Source organism: Terrapene carolina, unplaced genomic scaffold (genome assembly GCF_002925995.2).
Source record: "Terrapene carolina triunguis isolate 2854851 unplaced genomic scaffold, T_m_triunguis-2.0 Scaffold93, whole genome shotgun sequence".
In the NCBI taxonomy this organism is placed as follows: Eukaryota; Metazoa; Chordata; order Testudines; family Emydidae; genus Terrapene; species Terrapene triunguis.
Window position 1 is genome coordinate 10,974,605 of NW_020664444.1, and position 17,771 is coordinate 10,992,375.

At 47.2% G+C, this 17,771-nt stretch overlaps 1 protein-coding gene across 1 annotated transcript; it reads left to right on the forward strand.

Moving 5' to 3' along the window:
• Positions 1-8,075: 8,075 nt before the first annotated feature.
• On the forward strand, positions 8,076-13,233 carry GRIFIN (galectin-related inter-fiber protein). The gene is made up of 4 exons (XM_024214044.1): positions 8,076-8,087; positions 10,964-11,043; positions 11,148-11,310; positions 13,069-13,233. The coding sequence occupies exons 1-4, from the start codon at positions 8,076-8,078 to the stop codon at positions 13,231-13,233; spliced, it is 420 nt and encodes a 139-aa protein (XP_024069812.1).
• Positions 13,234-17,771: the final 4,538 nt, after the last annotated feature.

The window sequence follows — 17,771 nt, forward strand, 5'->3', positions numbered from 1 at the left end:
TTAGGGGGAATCCTCATATGAGAGTCTATTAATCCCAAATCATAAGCCGAAGTCCCAGAGTAACATTTCCTAATCTGCCCCATGCGGGGTGGAGTGGTGCGGTCTTCCTTTAAGGGGCAGCTTGTCTTAAAAGAGAAACACTTTGTATTTCTCTAGCTCCTTCCATCCAGGGATCTCAAAGCATTTTAAAACACAGATCCCGGTCAGTGAAGGGGAGTTTTACCATTTCCCTTCAGTGGGTCCCAGCTGATTCAGGCTTGTGGGGCTCAGGCTGGTGGGCTAAAAACTGCAGTGTAGACGTTTGGGCGCAGGCTGGAGCCCGGGCTGTGAGCGGGGGCGGGTCTCAGAAGCCAGGCTCCAGCCCAAGCCTGAACGTCTACACTGCAGTTTTTAGTCTTGCAGCCTGAGCCCTGAAAGCCGGAGTCAATTGACCTGAGCTCTGAGACTCTGTGCCAGAGGTTTTTCTTGCAGCGTACATGTATCCTCTGATCCCTAGTCACTTGTCTGAAAACAATCTTTCCTCCGTCCAACACAAACGGAACTTCACAGTCAGTGGCTCCAGCAAAGATGCAGCCTGGATGAGCCTTGGGGAAAAAGAGAGCCCCCGGGCTGCTGTTGCCTAACTGAGAACACTGTGGGACACTGTGATGACAGCCTGAATAATGGAAAAGCTGACAAAACAAATGAGCAAAACCTCAAGCGATGAAGCAATTTCCCATGGTTTGGCTGCCCCTTGTGGACTATGACAAAACGGACACGTTAACAACATATTTGAAACGCCATCAAGATATTTTAATATGAAGCTTGACAGATACAGGGCAGGCCTGGGGGTGTTAACTCTTGCCGCTTCTCTTGCTATGTTGCATGATGCACTATTTTTCTGGGATCCTACTGGTCTGCATCTTAATTATGGCAACCATCTGTCTCATTTGAAGAGAGAGAGAGAGACTGTTGCACACTAAGGGGCTGATCCAAATCCCATCAAAGCCAATAGGAGTCTTTCCATTGGACCGTATGGGCATTGCTTCTGGCCCTTACAGCATTAGCTTTGTGCAGTATTTTTATTACTAATGTTTTTTGCATTAGGGTAATGCCTAGAGTCCCAACTTAGACCAAGGGCCCATTGCATTAAGCACTGTGTAAGCACATAGGATGATACAATCGCTGCCCTGAGGAGCTTGCAAACTAAAGGGACAAGACAGACAAAGACTGGGAAGTGAAAGAGAGGCAAACTGACTTGCTAGTGATCACGCAGGAGATGAATGGCTAGGAACAGAACAGAGTTCCCCTGTGTCCCACTGCAGCAGCCAATGAACCAGGCCATACTGCGTGAATACCTGCATAGGAGTAGCATAGAGAGTGATTTTTCATTCCTTTTACTCAGTTATATGTGTGATCATCCTGTTGCACAGGGCCCCAAATAAGATACATAAAGTAAGATCTTAATAATGTGCATGCCCTCAAATAAGGCACGTAGGAAGTCAAAGTGCTTCATTAATGTATTATTAATAATGATCAGTGTTAATATATTGATGTGGCTATGCAGTAGAAACTTGTGTGATGGGGACTGCGGTAGACTCTCCTGTACTCAGGTGATAGTGTCCTTGGAAACAGTGCAGGAAGCTTTAAGATTTTGCAAGCTACCCACCTGGTACCCTCATCCCTCCATCCACAAAGCCTTTAAACATATTTACACGCTCCTCCCCTAGTGGCTAAACAAACAGTTGCTAAGATCAATTGTGCATAGGGCCACAGAAGGAAGACTACAGGAAGGTAAATAAAGGCACACCTGTCAAACTGGTCTCTGGTTAAGCATCTTTTACAGGTCAGGTGAATGGTGTTTGCTTTCTTCCCCAGGACACATCACTCACAGCAGCCGTTTGCCTTCAGAACAACAGAGGCCTTTTCTTCCACTGAACGTGTCGCACAACGTGGGGCCTGCTGTGCAGTAAGTGCTGAACCACCCACCCTCTGCCTTTCAGGCCCCTTCAAGGTGTCTCAAGCTGGGCGCCCAAAAATCCGTTTAGGCTGCAACTCGGTGGATGTGTTGATTCCCAATTTCCCACTGTTGCTACTCCTCGTGCACTGGGACGACAATGGTGAGCACACGAGCATAATCCCACTCCATGTTGTAACTCCCATGCCCTTGAACCCTGCTCAGAACAAGCATAGAGGACACGTTAGATTACAGCCCCGGTGGGCCGTCTGCGCCAGCTCTCCCGCCATTTCCAGCCCTCACAGAGCTTCTAGGGATTAAATGGAAATTAGCTTGCCAAAGCTACCATCTGTGGCGGGAGCTCCTGCGTGCCCATGTTTTGTGTGCTAGAACTAGGTTGGGATTTGATCCTTCCAGGACAGGCCTTTTGCCTGTCATCTAAGTAGGTATTTATAAAGGCCTCTGATTCCAAAAAAAGGCTGCAACAGCTTGGGGCTGTGTGCAGAGAGAGAGAGGTGTAGTGCCCATATGGCTGTAATGAGACTTAAATATGGCACCTCCATATGTAGAAAGAGATACGTTTCCACTTTAGACCCTTCCATTGCCCCTAAAACAGGCTCTGCTAAAACCCAACACAATGGCCTCCTTTGTTTTTAGTCTGGCCTTTTCACAGGAGAACCAGACTGAGAAGGGACAAGCCGGGACATTTTGGAATGAGACCTGTAAGTCACCGCCAGTGGGAAAGCAGGAGAAAGAATGAATCTTATCGAGTGTATAGTCCAGCGCCTCTTCTGGAAAGCAATAGGAATTATTCTGAACTGCCTGCAGCTCAGGATTCCGCACAATGAACACCGTGTGAATAGCAACAGGCCAGTTCATAGACTCCCAGGAAGGGACAGGGTCTGAATTTGGTAACCAGTATAGCATTGTCTTTTAGACTTTGAGCTTTGTCTCATGATTCCCTCCCTCCGTCCCCTGAAGCGGTCTCAGATTCCTGCCTGTATTGTGTTGCCCGATGCTGCCATCTGTAGCATAAAACTGGTATTACTGCTCCAGTACATTTGTTTATTGCCAACATTGCCAGCCGCTTGTCACAATGTGTGTATTTCTCACTGCCACCTAATGGTGAGGTGAATGGAGACTGTTGAATAAAGATGTCTGACTACATACATATCTTCCACAGGTTTCAGAGTAGCAGCCCTGTTAGTCTGTATCCGCAAAAAGAACAGGAGTACTTGTGGCACCTTAGAGACTAACAAATTAGTTCTTTGTAGTGCTGTTGTAGCCATGTTGTCCCAGGACCTACCTCGTCTCTTCCATACTTATCTTCAGACATACGTTTCTTTGACTGAAGGTGTTTCTGTATTTATTTTTAGGCAGCAAAGCAGGTTGATAAAATCATGGACTCATCATTACAGATGGAAAAGACCTATCAGATAACTCAGTCCCACTCTCCATACAGTGCATTATCTTGTCTCTTTTTCAGTCTAGTCTAAAAAAATCCCAAGCCCTGGCACCTTTACCATCATTTTCTTTGGGAGATTATTCCACAGTCTAATAGAACTCCTGGTCAGGAAACTTCCCTGCTATTCACCCAAGAATTTCCCTTCCCTATTCCAACCCACTGCTCGGAACTTTCCGAGCTTCCAGCACCCTGGGTATTTTCTCCCCATTCTGGGTGTTTACACTTTTCAGATGATCTTTCCTCTCTGCAGTCACCTCTTAGCCCAGCTATCCATATCTGGTGGGATTTTCAAAGGCACTCAGTGACTTCAGGGTGATCAGGTTCAGGCAAATGCGCAGAATACTTGTATCCGCTGGTGAGACAAAATGACCCATGATGATGTGTTACAAAGGATTGGTCAACAGACTGTAGAGACAATGATTTGAGAAAGAAGGCTGAAGAGGTTCAAGCAGATTGCGCAGTATCAAAAAACTGTATTCCTAGAAAAGTCCTTGACTGGATACCTCGTGGTGGAAGATGGACAAGAGGAGGACAACAGAGGACAGCTGAGAGAACCACTGAGAAAGATGTTGCTGTCATGAAAGCAGACTATAATGGAGCAAGAAATGTGGCATTAAACAGAGGTGGAAACACTGGGATGACTCATGTGTCACAAGGCATCAGAGCGTCTAATCTAAAAAATTTATAACAATGCCAATTGCTCTGGTAAATCCCACCCATTACAACATAGCTGTTTTCATACTTGCTCATGTCTCTCCCGCCAGGCACCTGGTACTCTGTATTGCTTTTCTCTGACTCCCTCCTGCCTCTTGGAGTCTTTCTTACCATGTGCTCTACAAGGGGCTGCATCTTAAATCAACTTGGAAACCACAGCTGGAGCAAAAGACCTGCTTCTTAAGTGTTATATGACCGCAGTGCTCTGGAATCTGCCCTGGCTGCTTCTTGGTTGAGTCAAATGATTTTGACCTATAAAGCCTTAAATGGTCTTGGATCTCCTCCCTGAGACCTCTTCCATGCCATGCAACAGGAGCTCAGAGGGGTGGGTGCTTGAGCTGAACCCCCTGTGGTGAGAAAGGAATGAGCTGGTAGCAGGGTTCTCTCCGCAAGTGGCATTGAGCTCCCCAACTGGTCTAAAATAGCCTGAACTTGTGGGTCTTTAGGGCCTCCTGCAAAGCCTATTTGGGGAGGCCTGCAATTTGCAGAGTGCGGGAGGTTTGGTTGAGGGTGTGGGGGGGATTTTTAGCTGAGGGGGTTAGGGTTTTGTGGTAGCACATCTCAGGTTTGTAGCTTGCCTTCTTTAGCATCGAAAAAGGTTGTTGGTTTGTCTTTCTGTTGGACTATGTTTTTAACAATCTGTCCAGGGCACCAGAGCCTGGGATAGAAGCTCTCTTTACCTGCTGGAATCAAAACAAATACATTAAACAACATCAGCCTTGAGGCCCTGCGTGCATGCAAGGAAAAAGACACCATACAGTTAGGACATTCTAACCACAGCCTGTGAATTCCTGCCAAATCAATCATGGAACATCCCAGGCTACCACTGGGGAAATATAGCACGTGTTTCTTATGCATTTGCACCATCAAAGGAGGGCAATGCACTGCAGCCAGCCACTAGCAATCCCAGCAATTGAAAGGACTTGGGGAAACAGCAAGATGGCACAAGGCATCCCTCAGCTGACACGGAAAACCCTTCCCCTGGCATGGAAAGATCATCCATCTGGAAGGGAGGAACCCTGTAGCTGGTATGGCAAATTCTTCCAAGTGGTTCAAGGAGGTCACTAGAAGACATTAGGAAATCCCTCACGGTGGCCCAGTTAAACATCACTGGCCTGGGAAACCCAACAACTGGCATGACTAATCCAGTTATCTAGTATAGGAAGCCCACCTGAAACAGGGAAACCTTCCAGTAAGCAGGGGTAGAAGAACCCATCCAGCAAGGGAAACCTAGCCCCAGTAAAATCCCACCATGTAGCACAATATGATCCATCCTCCGGCACAGGGAACCCAGGGGCTTGCACAAAACAGCTGCCTGACTCCCAGGTGGCACAAGTTACAACCCAGCTGGTTGGGATGATCCTTCTGGTTTATCTGAGGTTTCCCTACAGCCGGCATTGGGAACATGCAGTAGGCACAGAAAGACTCCTCCAACCCCCATTTTGGCACAGGGAGTATCATAGGAGGCCAGTTGGTGCTTGAGAGAAGAGGCATCTATTTGCTTTCTCCCTTTTGGGCAGGGGTGGGGGAGGCATAAATCTGTGGGTTGTGCTGGTGGTGGTGGATGTTTGAATTCCTCATTTCTTACCCCAACTACCCTTGATAGCAACCAGCTGCCTCAGTGAACCACACCCATATCTGCCAGTGCTACAGCAGCAATGACGGATAACAGGGGGGCTAGATAGCTGTGCTTGAAGGATCACTGGTGAAATATTTAATGTTGATATTAAATGTTGCTAGGCTTTAGAGTTAACATCATGCTGAAGTGAATGGAAACAGTTCACACTTCTCGCAGAGCTATTGTTTCAGGCTGGCTGCAGACTCAGGCAGATATCAGGCAGTATACTCTAACAGGGGGAAAGCAGTGTGGCCTAGTGGATGGAGCACTGGCCTGGGACTGAGGAGAACTGGGTTTTATTCCCAACTCCACTGCTGGGTACCTACCTATTGTTGCCTCAGTTTCCCCATCTGCAAAACAGGGATAATGAAACCGACCTCCTTTGTAAAGGACTTTGAGATCTACTGATGAAAAGTGCTTTATAAGAGCCAGGTATTATTATTAGTGTCACTGCATCTAGTTACCTTCTGTTCACATTTTTACAGTTATTGTTGCAACCACAAGAGCTAGGGGCTTATATTGTAAGCTTAGATACAGGAGTACATTTATGCAGTCACTTAAAAAACCCTGCAATATGCAGCTGTTATACATGACAACCTAATCACCTTATAGACAGAGGCGTGGGGGGACAGGGGGGGCAGTCCTACCTGAAATTCTGTCTTTGGACAGGTGTAGAGGTATTCCCTGGCTGAAGTTAATTCATGTGGAGTTGTATGTTAAATAGGCAATTCCTCACCATGCTTCCAGCTGAGAGAAAGTGACATTACAACAGCTCAAAGGTGCTGGAATTAGGGGTGCTGCCGCACCCGCTGCTTGAAGGAATAATAACACCCCAAATACATGGTTTCTGCCTTCAGCACCCCCAACTATAACAACTGTTCCTGCACCACTGCAGCAGCCATGGGATTCCCCCACAGCCAGTGCTTTGCAGCGGTGCTGTGCAATACGAGCCCCCTGCACTCAGCACTTCTGCGCCGTCCCCCACAGCGGCATTTCCAGAACGTTGCAAAGCTGAGCCCCCCCACCTCAGGAAAAGGAAACCAGTTGCGCCCCCGTTCAACCGGCTGTCTTAGGAGGGCAGCCCGGGGAAAGCTTTCACTGCCACTCTTCCCTCCCCTCCAGGGTGATGGATTCCACATGCTGGGGAAGGCTGCTCTGCAGTGACTCCTGCGGGGGGAGGCGGGGATAGGACTAGTTCTGATTCTCCCATACACACACACTCATGTACCTAGATTACTGTACTCCTCCTGCACCATTCCCTATAGTGACCCCTGAGAGGCAGAACTGGAATTGCTGTGAGAGCCCCTCGCAGCCAGCCACACTCTTACACCAATCTCTATAGCGACTCTTAGTTTTCATTTCATTGCTGTCCTTTGCTTGGTGCCTTTCAGCTCTGGGAAGTATCTGCTCAGCCCCAAAATACATGGCTTGCACTGTGCGAAGAGAGGGGTCAATGCAATGTGCTGTTATCAGCAGAGTGTTAAATCCTAATGCGCTGCTGACAAGCCAGGCTTTGTCCGGTTCTGCCTATCGGAAGCAGCAAGGGGGCTGTGAGGTGGAAAAGCGGCTGTGACAGAGCTCGAATCAGCTGATTCTAAGACAGGATTACAAATCACAAAGAATGAGAGAAAAACAAATGGGCAAAATTCCTCCCGCATACACAGAAATCATCACCCTCTGGCGGGGGCAACACAGAGGAGGGGGAAGAGGGAAAGAGGCATGGTTACTATTTCCCCCCGAGTAGCTATGTGAACCAAGAAGGCTAATATTTTCCCAATCATGTCTCCCTCTGTAGTCCATTCCTGCCCAGGGCATGGACCACTGGTATAATCAAACTCCTCCCCCCCCCCAGGTGACTTCTCCCCAGTCACCTCTCTCTCCCCAGGAGTCTTGTCCTAGCCTGTGGCAGAATCTCCCCGGGGATTAACCCACAGGGATTTCTTCCCAGCCATCTCCCCATCCTAACCAAAGGGAGGCCTAGCGCAATAAAGACCAGGTGTTATCTAGGCTTGCAATTCAAACTCTCTACCCTTGCCTCACTGTAATAAAATGATGCCGCCATGTCACCATTCTGGATTGTTTTGTTGCTGTTGCTATTGTTAGCAAGAACACAAGGCATGGATTAGTGCTGAGAGAATGAACAGTCTGACTTTGCAAGGCAGGCAGGGAATGGATTTTTCCATTCTTCTCCTCCCACCAAGGGTCAGGAGGCTAGCTCGCTCCTCTGTCTCTGATAATTGTCCCCCACACACATACACGTGGTCAGTAGCACTTATATCAGTCCTTGCTGGCTGCGCATCCCACCGTGGATCGGTCTGACAGTGGAAAGGCAGGCGAGCAGGATGGCGCTGCGGGTAAGGGAGAGGGACCAGCATCTGCCATAACTCACCAGCTCAAGCTGGTGGTCAGTGTCTGGGGGTCTGATCATTCAAGCACAGGATAGATAAAGAAAGAGCATTGCAGCTGGGGAGAAAACCCAGAAATCTGGCCAGAGCAAAGCTAGAAACCAACAGGTTCATGGGAGTTCTGCTTATGGGGCTGCCCTTCTGTTTCAGTAATGAGCCCCAAAATGTAGCTCTGTTGTAATCGAGTACAGAAGGATGTTTTAGGGCAACAGGCCAGATTGTGGTCTCAGTTAGACTGGTGTATATCCAGACTAACACCACTGACTTCACTGCAGTTATTCCAGAATTACAGTGTTGTGCTGAGATCAGAATCTGGCCCCGCGTCTAATGGAGCAACCCGAGCGGGTGTCTTTCTTTTGTATGTTAAAATAATCTCTCCCGGGACAACCAGTAGTGGAGAGGAAGTTGCTGTTGCGTGGATGTGGGGCATGTTTCGCTGTATGTGCTGTAGTGACTTTAGGGGCAAGATCCAAGTGAAGCCCAGATTGGGATCCAGCATGACTTCCAGCATGACTTCCACCCCGCTTACACCTTACAATCAGCTTTGCATGACCCAAGTGTTTCTAAGGGGGCAAAATGTGTGAGTATCATCATATCCGCTGTGTGTGTGTGTGTATGAGGGAGAGACAACCAGCAGCATGAGAATGGCGGGGAAGGGTTTAGTGGGCTCCGTCTTTAGAAGTAGCAAGACAGGAGGCTGGAGATTAACAGTGGAGCTGTCTGAGATGATTGCGTCTCAGCTCCTGCCCTAAGGACGTGTGTAGGACGTGTGTGTCCGGGAGACGCTAGGCATGGTTTGAATGGAATCCAGTGGCAGAGTAAAGGGACTAGATAAGTGAAGCCCCGGAGTGAGAGAGACTGAATGCCTTACATGACTGGGAGTGAAAACTAGGACTGGAGCAGAACCCCAGAGTGTCTGCCAAAACCAGGAGTGATTTCTCCCAGCGATGGGGATGAGCATCATTCAGTGGGGGGCAAGGGGGTTGTATAAAAAGGGACCATGAGAGTTTATTATTATTTATTATTTGTGCTGTGGTAGCACCTAGGACCCCCAGTCACAGACCAAGACCCCTTTGTGCTAGGCACTTGACAAACACAGATGGTCAGTTGTGGGTAGAGTGGGAATACCACTAGCGAAGGGAAGCAGGTGTCATTCCCCTGGGAGTATGGGGAAGAGAGAGAGCTGTTTCACATGAATTCATCACTTACTTCAGCTCCCTGTTCCAAATCCTTATGAGGAAGGTACGCTGAGCCCCAGTTCACTGGGTGAGGATCTTACTGGGGAGACTGTGACACCTCAGGTCCCATCTGCTCAGCATGGACATGACAGATCCCAGGGTATTTTCCAGAAGAATGGTGGCTTGACTAATTTTTCATAGCCAGAATTCCTCTTTTTCCCATTGTGTTGTGCTGAGCTGTGGGCCCGTTTGCTCCTGCCCTCCACCCTTAGTAGAGCCGGCTGCATTTCGGTGGTGCTTCTGCTGTGTGAAGCACAGGAGAGAGAGTCGGCTCATAGGAGCATCAGAAAAGGGAGGAAATGTCAAGCCTTTCTTATGAAAAATGGGTTATTCAACAGAAACATGAATTATTGAGAAACAAACCTGCTCTCTCATCTTTTACACGAGTTTAACTCCTGAGACCGGACAAAGATCCCAGCCTGGAAAGCATGAGGAGTGTAACAGTGAGTAGGGTGGCACTTATCCAGCTGCCCATGTTCCACTGACTGGAAGGAAGATGTGAACAAGTAGGAGAGAGGCCAGAGGAGAGCAACAAAAATGATAAGAGGTTTGGAAAATATGACCTCTGAGGAAAGGTTGAAAGAACTGGGCACCTTTAGTCTAGGGAAGGAAAGGCTGAGGAGGAACAGTTTTCAAATATGTAAAAGATTGTTATAAAGAGGATGGTCATCAGTTGTTCTCCATGTCCACCAAGGCCAGGAGAAGAAGCAATCAACTTAGTTTGCAGCACAGGGAGATTTAGGTTGGATAGTTGGAAAAACTTTCTAACTATAAGGAAAGTTAAGCACATGACCAAGTTACCAAGAGAAGCTGTGGAATCTTCCTTAGTGGAGACTTTTAAGAACAGGTTAGACAACCATCTGTCTGGGATGGGCTAGGTATATTTAATCCTGCCTTAATATGGAGGGATGGACTAGGTGACCTCTTGACGACCCTTCTAGCCTGACATGTCTATGATTCACTATTCCCCTCTGATCAGTTCCTGCCATTCCAACCATCCCTCAAAGCACCTCAAAGTCTCATGCTCAGGCCTCTGAAGATTTGGCACTGTTGAGGATGAGGAGGGGAAGAAGGATTTCCTTGATTTCATAGCAAACAGGATTTTATGGAGGTTTTTTGCAGCAAGAGCTCTGGCATTTCTCTGCCAGTTGGTGCAGAGCAGTGATTTCTTAGCTATCAGCAGATGAAATGGGATTTGCCACCCCAAAACATCTTTTATAAAGAGCTGGGCTGGACTGGAGAGAAAGGGGAATGCTGAGAGCAAAAAAGGCTGAGTTGCTTTATGTTTATTTTATGGCATTGCTGAGTGATAGAGAGCTGGAGGGGAGAGAGGAAGAGGAAGACAAGAGAAAAGAGGAAGAGAAGATGGGAAAGAGAGAGAGGATGAAAAGTGACCAAGTAATAAAGCTGTGGAGGGAATGGGAAAGGAGAGAGACAGCAGGGGAGAAAGCTGAGATATGTTTCTTTATTGCTGGAAAGCTTGTCTCTCTCACCCACAGAAGTTGGTCCAATAAAAGATATTACCTCCCTCACCTTGTCTCTCTTCATTGCTGAGTATCACTGACTTGTGGTTTTTTTCGTTCACAGTTCGAGGCATCATACCCAGAGGGGCTGTGTCCTGGTTGGAGCGTGATAGTTAAAGGCAAAACAAGCTCCAATGCAAATATGTAAGGGCATTATTTGCAGCCATTTTTCAGAGCATCATGGTGTCTCATGGGACCCAGCTGCCAGGCTTCATGGGTTTGAATCACTCATTTCTCTCGGTTTTTAGGTTTGAAATTAATTTCCTCTGCAATGCAGGAGACCAAATCGCTTTCCACTTTAACCCTCGCTTCTCTGACTCCAAAATCGTCTGCAACTCCTTCCTATCCAACCGCTGGGGGCCGGAAGAAGTAACTGACACCTTCCCCCTAAAAGCAAAGGAACCTTTCCAGGTAATTCAATATCAGCCCACAAATCTTCTGGGGACACTCCCTGCTGGGAGAGACACATGACTGCCAGCCCCGGAGTGGGGACCAGCAGTACAAATCATTCAATCCTTCCTTCAATGCACAGTTCTGCTCAGTTACACTGTTGTAAACCTGGAGTAACTCCACCGACTTCATTAACTCCAATGACAAAATAGGAGAACAGAAATTTGACCTCGTTCACACTCTGGGCCATATCCAGCCTGGAGTAAAGATGCAGGTGTAACCCCCTGGGCTCAGTTTAGCAGGGATGTAAATGGTAAGGTCAGCTACACATCAGTTATAAGATGACTATAAACAAATATAAGTGGTTAAGTGGTGTGACTTGCACTGCCATGCTATACAGTGGCTGTGCAAAGCAAGTGTAATGTACAAGGCAAGTGGATGGATTAAGGGTATGTGTGATTAGCAGGAAAATCAATTAACAAGAGGGGGTCAGACAAAGCATGCCCCCCTTCACACACACACTCTAAATTATACCCACAATGCCTATGGGGAACTGCAGACCTGATTTATTCTCTCAGAACACCAAAAATCAGTGTAAGCCAGTGGTTCTCAACCTTCCTAGACGACTGTACCCCTTTCAGGAGGCTGATTTGTCTTGCGTACCCCCAAGTTTCACCTCATTTAAAAACTATTTGCTTACAAAATCAGACATAAAAATGCAAAAGTGACAGCAGGCTATTACTGAAAAATTGCTGCCTTTCTCATTTTACCATATAATTATAAAATAAATCAATTGGACTATAAATATTGTACTTACATTTCAGTGTATAGTATATAGAGCAGTATAAGCAAGTCATTGTCTGTATGAAATTTTAGTTTGTACTGATTTTGCTAGTGCTTTTTATGTAGCCTGTTGTAAAACTAGGCAATATCTAGATGAGTTGACGTACCCCCTGGAAGACCTCTGTGTACCCCCAGGGGTCCGCCTACCCCTGGTTGAGAACCACTGGTGTAAGCTACATTTGTTTTGCACACTCCCTGGATGCCAAATGGGTGCTAGTTACTCTGCTTTGCCATTTCCCATCTCCACCAATGAACCCAAAGCCCCTGTGTCTGCATTCAGTCTAGTGTCTGGGCCGTGGTTTCAGCTACCACTAAGCAAAGGGGTGTTATAATTGTTCCCTTAGTTAGCCTGAATGGAAGGTGCTAGCACACCCATCGGTGTCCTAGAGGTTTGTCATTGACCACAGATCAGACATGCTTTCATTTGTGCTGGATCAGCAGCGAGGCGAAAGACCTCTCTGGCTTCAAGATTAGGCTAGATAAGTTTATGGAGGGAATGGTTTGATGGGATTACGGGATTCTAATCAATTAGGCAATAACGGCCATCACTGGTAAAATGAGGGTCTGGCTAGAGATTCTTGCCTGTATGCTCGGGGTTCTGCTGATCGCCATATTTGGGGTCGGGAAGGAATTTTCCTCCAGGGTAGATTGGCAGTGGCCCTGGAGGTTTTTCGCCTTCCTCCGCAGCATGGGGCAGGGGTCGCAAGCTGGAAGATTCTCTGCGACTTGAAGTCTTTAGATCACGATCTCAGGACTTCAACAGCAGAGTTAAGGGAAAGTGGGGGGGTCAGTTTTTGTGGCCTGCATCATGCGGGGGGTCAGACTAGATGACCATATTGGTCCCTTCTGACCTTAAAGTCTATGAGTCTATGAGCTTCTCCGGTGATGTTTCAGACCAATACCTGGAGATCCTAACTCTCACTCTCTCGCTTTCAGATTGAAATCTACTCTGACCCAGACTATTTCCATGTTTCCATTGATGAAAACAAAATCCTCCAGTACAAGCATCGGCAGAAACAGCTCTCGGCTATAACCAAACTGCAGGTCGTGAATGATGTCAGAATTTCTTCAATGGAAATCACCAAACGTGGTCTTTATTAGGCACTAAAGCTGGGATGGGATCTCCAGCCTACCCACCCTTAAGAGCCCTGCCCCAGTAGGCAACTGGTTACCCTCTCTCCTCCCTCTCCCACCCATCATCTGCTGTCTCCAGCAGGAAGGATGTTGCTGGAGAACACTATAGCACAGAGTTGTCATGCCCATGATATACTGTATCCTAGCAATACAATGGCAATACACAGTGAGCTCATTATGTCAGTCAGTCCAGATCCCTAGAGTCATTCTGACGCCATGTGCCCTATGGTGGAGAACTGGAAGTCTAGGCATTGTCATCCTTGTTTGTCGTAATGAACAATGGCATTCCACACAGCAGTTTGTTGTGTGTGGCAGTCTGCACTAAATGGTAAGAACATTTGAATTTTATCCAAGCAAATATTCCTACTCCGGAATAGGGTATGGATTAGCTACACTGCTCAGATGTGGAGGCATTGATCTAGGGGATGTGTAAGAATGATGCCAGCAGAGAGGGGCATGTGCCAACTGGAGCTTGGTACAATGTCGACATGATCACCAATAAAATCTGAAAAATGGCACCGCGTGAAGTGGCTTCTATATTTGTTGGCCCCGTGTCCCAGCTCGCAGGCAGCCCCCTGTCTTCCAGGAGAGGAGGTGATCCCTGACAAACAGTAGCAGAGGACTCTGCTCCTTGCTCCTGCCCTCATACAGAATGAGGCCTGTCCAGTCCCTTAGAGAAAGCCCTGGTTTAAAACTCTACCAGTTGGTCAGGTCAACTGGATTATTCCTCCCCTGGGGCTCTAGCCAGGGTCTGATTCTCCAGCCACAGGGTACAAGCAACTCTCATTGACTTCCGAGGGAGTCACTTGTATCCAACAGTGGGGAAATAAGGCCCTTTGGCATGAAAGGAGGGTGTGAAACCAAGCTCCTGTTCAGAACCTGGGGAATAAAATTTGTCACATAACTAATTTTGCAAGATTTCTCGGAATAATTTTGTCCACACTGCAACGAGATGCATATCTGCTCTGCTCTAACCCTGCCAACTCTCCTGTTATGATACAGAGCCCAGGAGTGATTCTGTGGGTCAAAAAGGGGAGGGGCTTAAAGGAGCACTGAGCCAAGATGATTTCGTCAGAACGCAAGGCAGGCACAACTAGAGTCCATGCCAAGGGATCCTAGAAGGACTGAGTTCTAGCAATTATGTTTTTCAGGATAAGCACAAGGTGCCATATTTTTAGCGGCCAGACTCAATCTCTCTCTCCCTTTCCTTCTTCCTCCCTTCTCAATCCAATGGAATCAATACACACTCACTTGTTCTCCTGTTTCTCCTTCCCCTTTTCCTCTCTGACATTGTCCACCTCTTTCTCCTCTTTTGGGGGTATTATGTGTCTGACCCCTGGACTGCACTCCAGCAGGAGAAGGGCTGCTAATGGACAAACTTGCATCCAGTGACATAAACACGTCACCATTGTTAAATATGAGCATGAATTAATTCAAAAGGGCAACTAAAGCTGCCCTCAAATCATCCCCTTGCTCCCTAGGCGTTAGATAGAGTGTGTTCCAAATGGCAAGCTATAAAGAAAGAGAACAAATGGCTGCTATCTGCCATTGCTGCCAAGAGGGATAGACTGTGTACTCATCACAGCTCCTGTACTATCTCTGGTCATTGGAAGGAGTCATTGGAATTGTTATCTGTCCAGTGAAGAGTCCAAGTTTTGCTCTGGCCTTTTCAGAACTCTTTAGTTTGATTGGCTGAGGCCATTCTCCTTTCCTTCTATTTATAGTCGTAATGATCTAAGAGGAAGGGGTGAATAGTCTGCCAATCACAATCTGCCAATACTGCAAAATCTACATGAGTCTTAAAAGTGTGCGGTATTTCCAGACTATAACTCGAGGACATTATGTTCTCATTGCAAAGACTGTACTGGGAACATAGGAAGGTCCAGAATAGATGTGGTCACATTAAAAAGAATAGAAAATATGTTTTGTAAATGGCAACCAGACTGGTTACAAGACAGAAGGTGGAAATTGCGATAGATGTACCTGGGTGACAGGAGTCAGCACTTAGTCTCCTTGTTCATCAAGTCCTTACCACAAGCCGAGTCGCACCTTGACCTGGAGAATCCCCCTTTTTTGGAAGTGAAACACTCTTTCACTCTCCTTGTTCATTCCTTTTTGGAGCTTCCAACCGCTCTGAAGTAAAACAACCACTCCTGGGTCCCACTGCCCAGCTGGGGGTCAGTCTCAGAGGAGCGGGCTTATTTCCAAAGGAGCTGCATTTATAGTCTGATCCAGATCCAAGTTACAGTGGCCAAAACCCACAGTTAACTCTGCTGAAGTCAATGCAGTTACACGGGTGTAAAACAATGCAAGTGCAATCAGACTCAGGACCTTTACAGCAGAAAATTCGCCCTGTCTGTCCCTGATAACGCTGAACTATATTTGGAAGAAATTGCTCTTTTTATTTGTCCCTGGTGGGAAGTTTCATGATGCTGATTATGCTTCATGGAGGGAAAACTGATGAGGGAATTCAGAATAATAATACTTTGCACTAAGCCCCATCTATGTCCCACCACTATATAAATATTCCATTATTCCAATTACTTCAGTCATTGAGCCTGGATGAACAGGGCAAACATATTTCAAGTACAAATAAATAAAAAGAGGTGCCATAAAAAATTAGCCAGCAACATCTGATTGCACCGTGTCTCTTCTAACACACAGTCTCCCTCAGCCTGCCCAAGAGCTGATTGGCTGATCTTACTCATGCATCATCTGCACAGGGAAACAGAGCGCAAACGTTCCTGACACATCAGTGGAGCTGCTGTTGGGGTAGAAATATTAACCACTCCATCCTCACACTGAAATTTTTGCTTCCCTGGCAATGAAAGGTACTTGATGACTCCTGGCTATAGCGTGTCTCATTCTTGCAGATAGAAATGCTGATATGGAGCAACTAATAGCCAAAGAGGATCCCTGGAGGCAAGACATACACCATAGCTCAACTAGGGTGACCAGATGTCCCAATTTTATAGGGACAGTCCCGATATTTGGGGCTTTTTTTTATATGGGCTCCTATTACTCCCCACCTCCGTCCCGATTTTTCACACTTGCTGTCTGGTCACCTTAGGCTCAACGTTATGGAGTTCTCTCACTCTCATGCCTCAACTGGGACGTACCCTCTGGCTCAGAGTCACCCTCTTCACCCATTTGTTGATCACTACACTTGAGAAGGAGCGTGAGAAAAAAAATTAAGCACCCTGATTTTTATGGTGATTTAGGCTTCCTTTGCTGGCCTGCCACGGCCTGCATCAGGCCTCTGGATCAGTGTCATCTACTGCTGCTCAGGTTAGCCTGAGAGGTTTGCTGAGCCCCAGTAGCCCTTCTCAGGAGAGGATGAGGCATGCTGATGGTGGCAGGAGGCTGCTGGTTACTGGTCTTTTGGCTACAAGAAAAAGAAACGAGGCCTCTTCCCCCAGCTTTAAACGGGCCTTCATATTAAGGGTTAGGGAGCTGAAACAGGTGGGAGCTGATGAACAGGATGCTCCCCCATAGATATATATGAATCCCTTGGAGAGTTTAAAACCCTGTTAGAAGACAGAGGAGCAGAATCAGCATATGTCCTGCAGCCCTGATGGAGATTAATTCACTCCCAGTGCCACTGTTAACACCCCTAGTCTTATGCATCCCCAAAGCAATAGCTTCATTACGTCCCATTTAAAATGACTGTGCACAAGAGCTGGAGCCATGCTCCGAAGCATCACAAAATGCTCCCAGATCCTGGATATGTGGGGAGAAGCTATCTGTTCTTAAGCCTCCTTAGTGGGGTAAGACATGACTGTAGTTATAAAAACAGAAGCTGCTGCTGTTACTGGTTTACGTAAAAGAAAGAGGAAACCTAAAAGAGATGCTTAGCTCCTATCCTAGAACCGCAAGAGAGAGGAAGATTTACAGGCTGGAAGAGACCATGTGTCTGACAATAGCTGAGACCTCATGATTTCCAGGCTGAAGGAGTCCTCTCCCTGGTACTCCTGATACATGTTCAGACCGATTTAGCAAGAGTTTCTGGCCTGTAACTGTCTCAGGTAAATCCCCAGGCTAGAGTTTCTTGCCCAGGAGTTTCCTTACTAGGAGGGAATGCTGAATCTCAATGTACTTAAACAGGTCGATGAGTGTCTTTTTATTGACAGTGTAATCTTGTCCCTAGTTGTTGCTACCTGGGGCAATAGAGAAGAAGTCCTTATACCTGTAGCAGGGCCTGATCTTCCTCTCATTTATACTGGTTTTACATCGTAGCTCCAGTGAGTTCAATGGAGAAGAGAATCAGACCCATGATCCATTGCCTCTGATCCTTGTAATGGATTCCGTGCCTGCTCTGCTCCTCTGCGGTGGCCCCCTGGGTCAGGGCCCCTCAGGGCTTCGCTGAGTCAGGCAGCGTCACAGAAAGGAGCCCCGCAGGTGTCTGACGGACATGGTGTCCGCTGATGCCTGTGACATTGAGAGTCTGGTCATGACTCTGACACTCTTAATAATTGTCACATTTCTCTGTAAACAAGCTCTGGCAG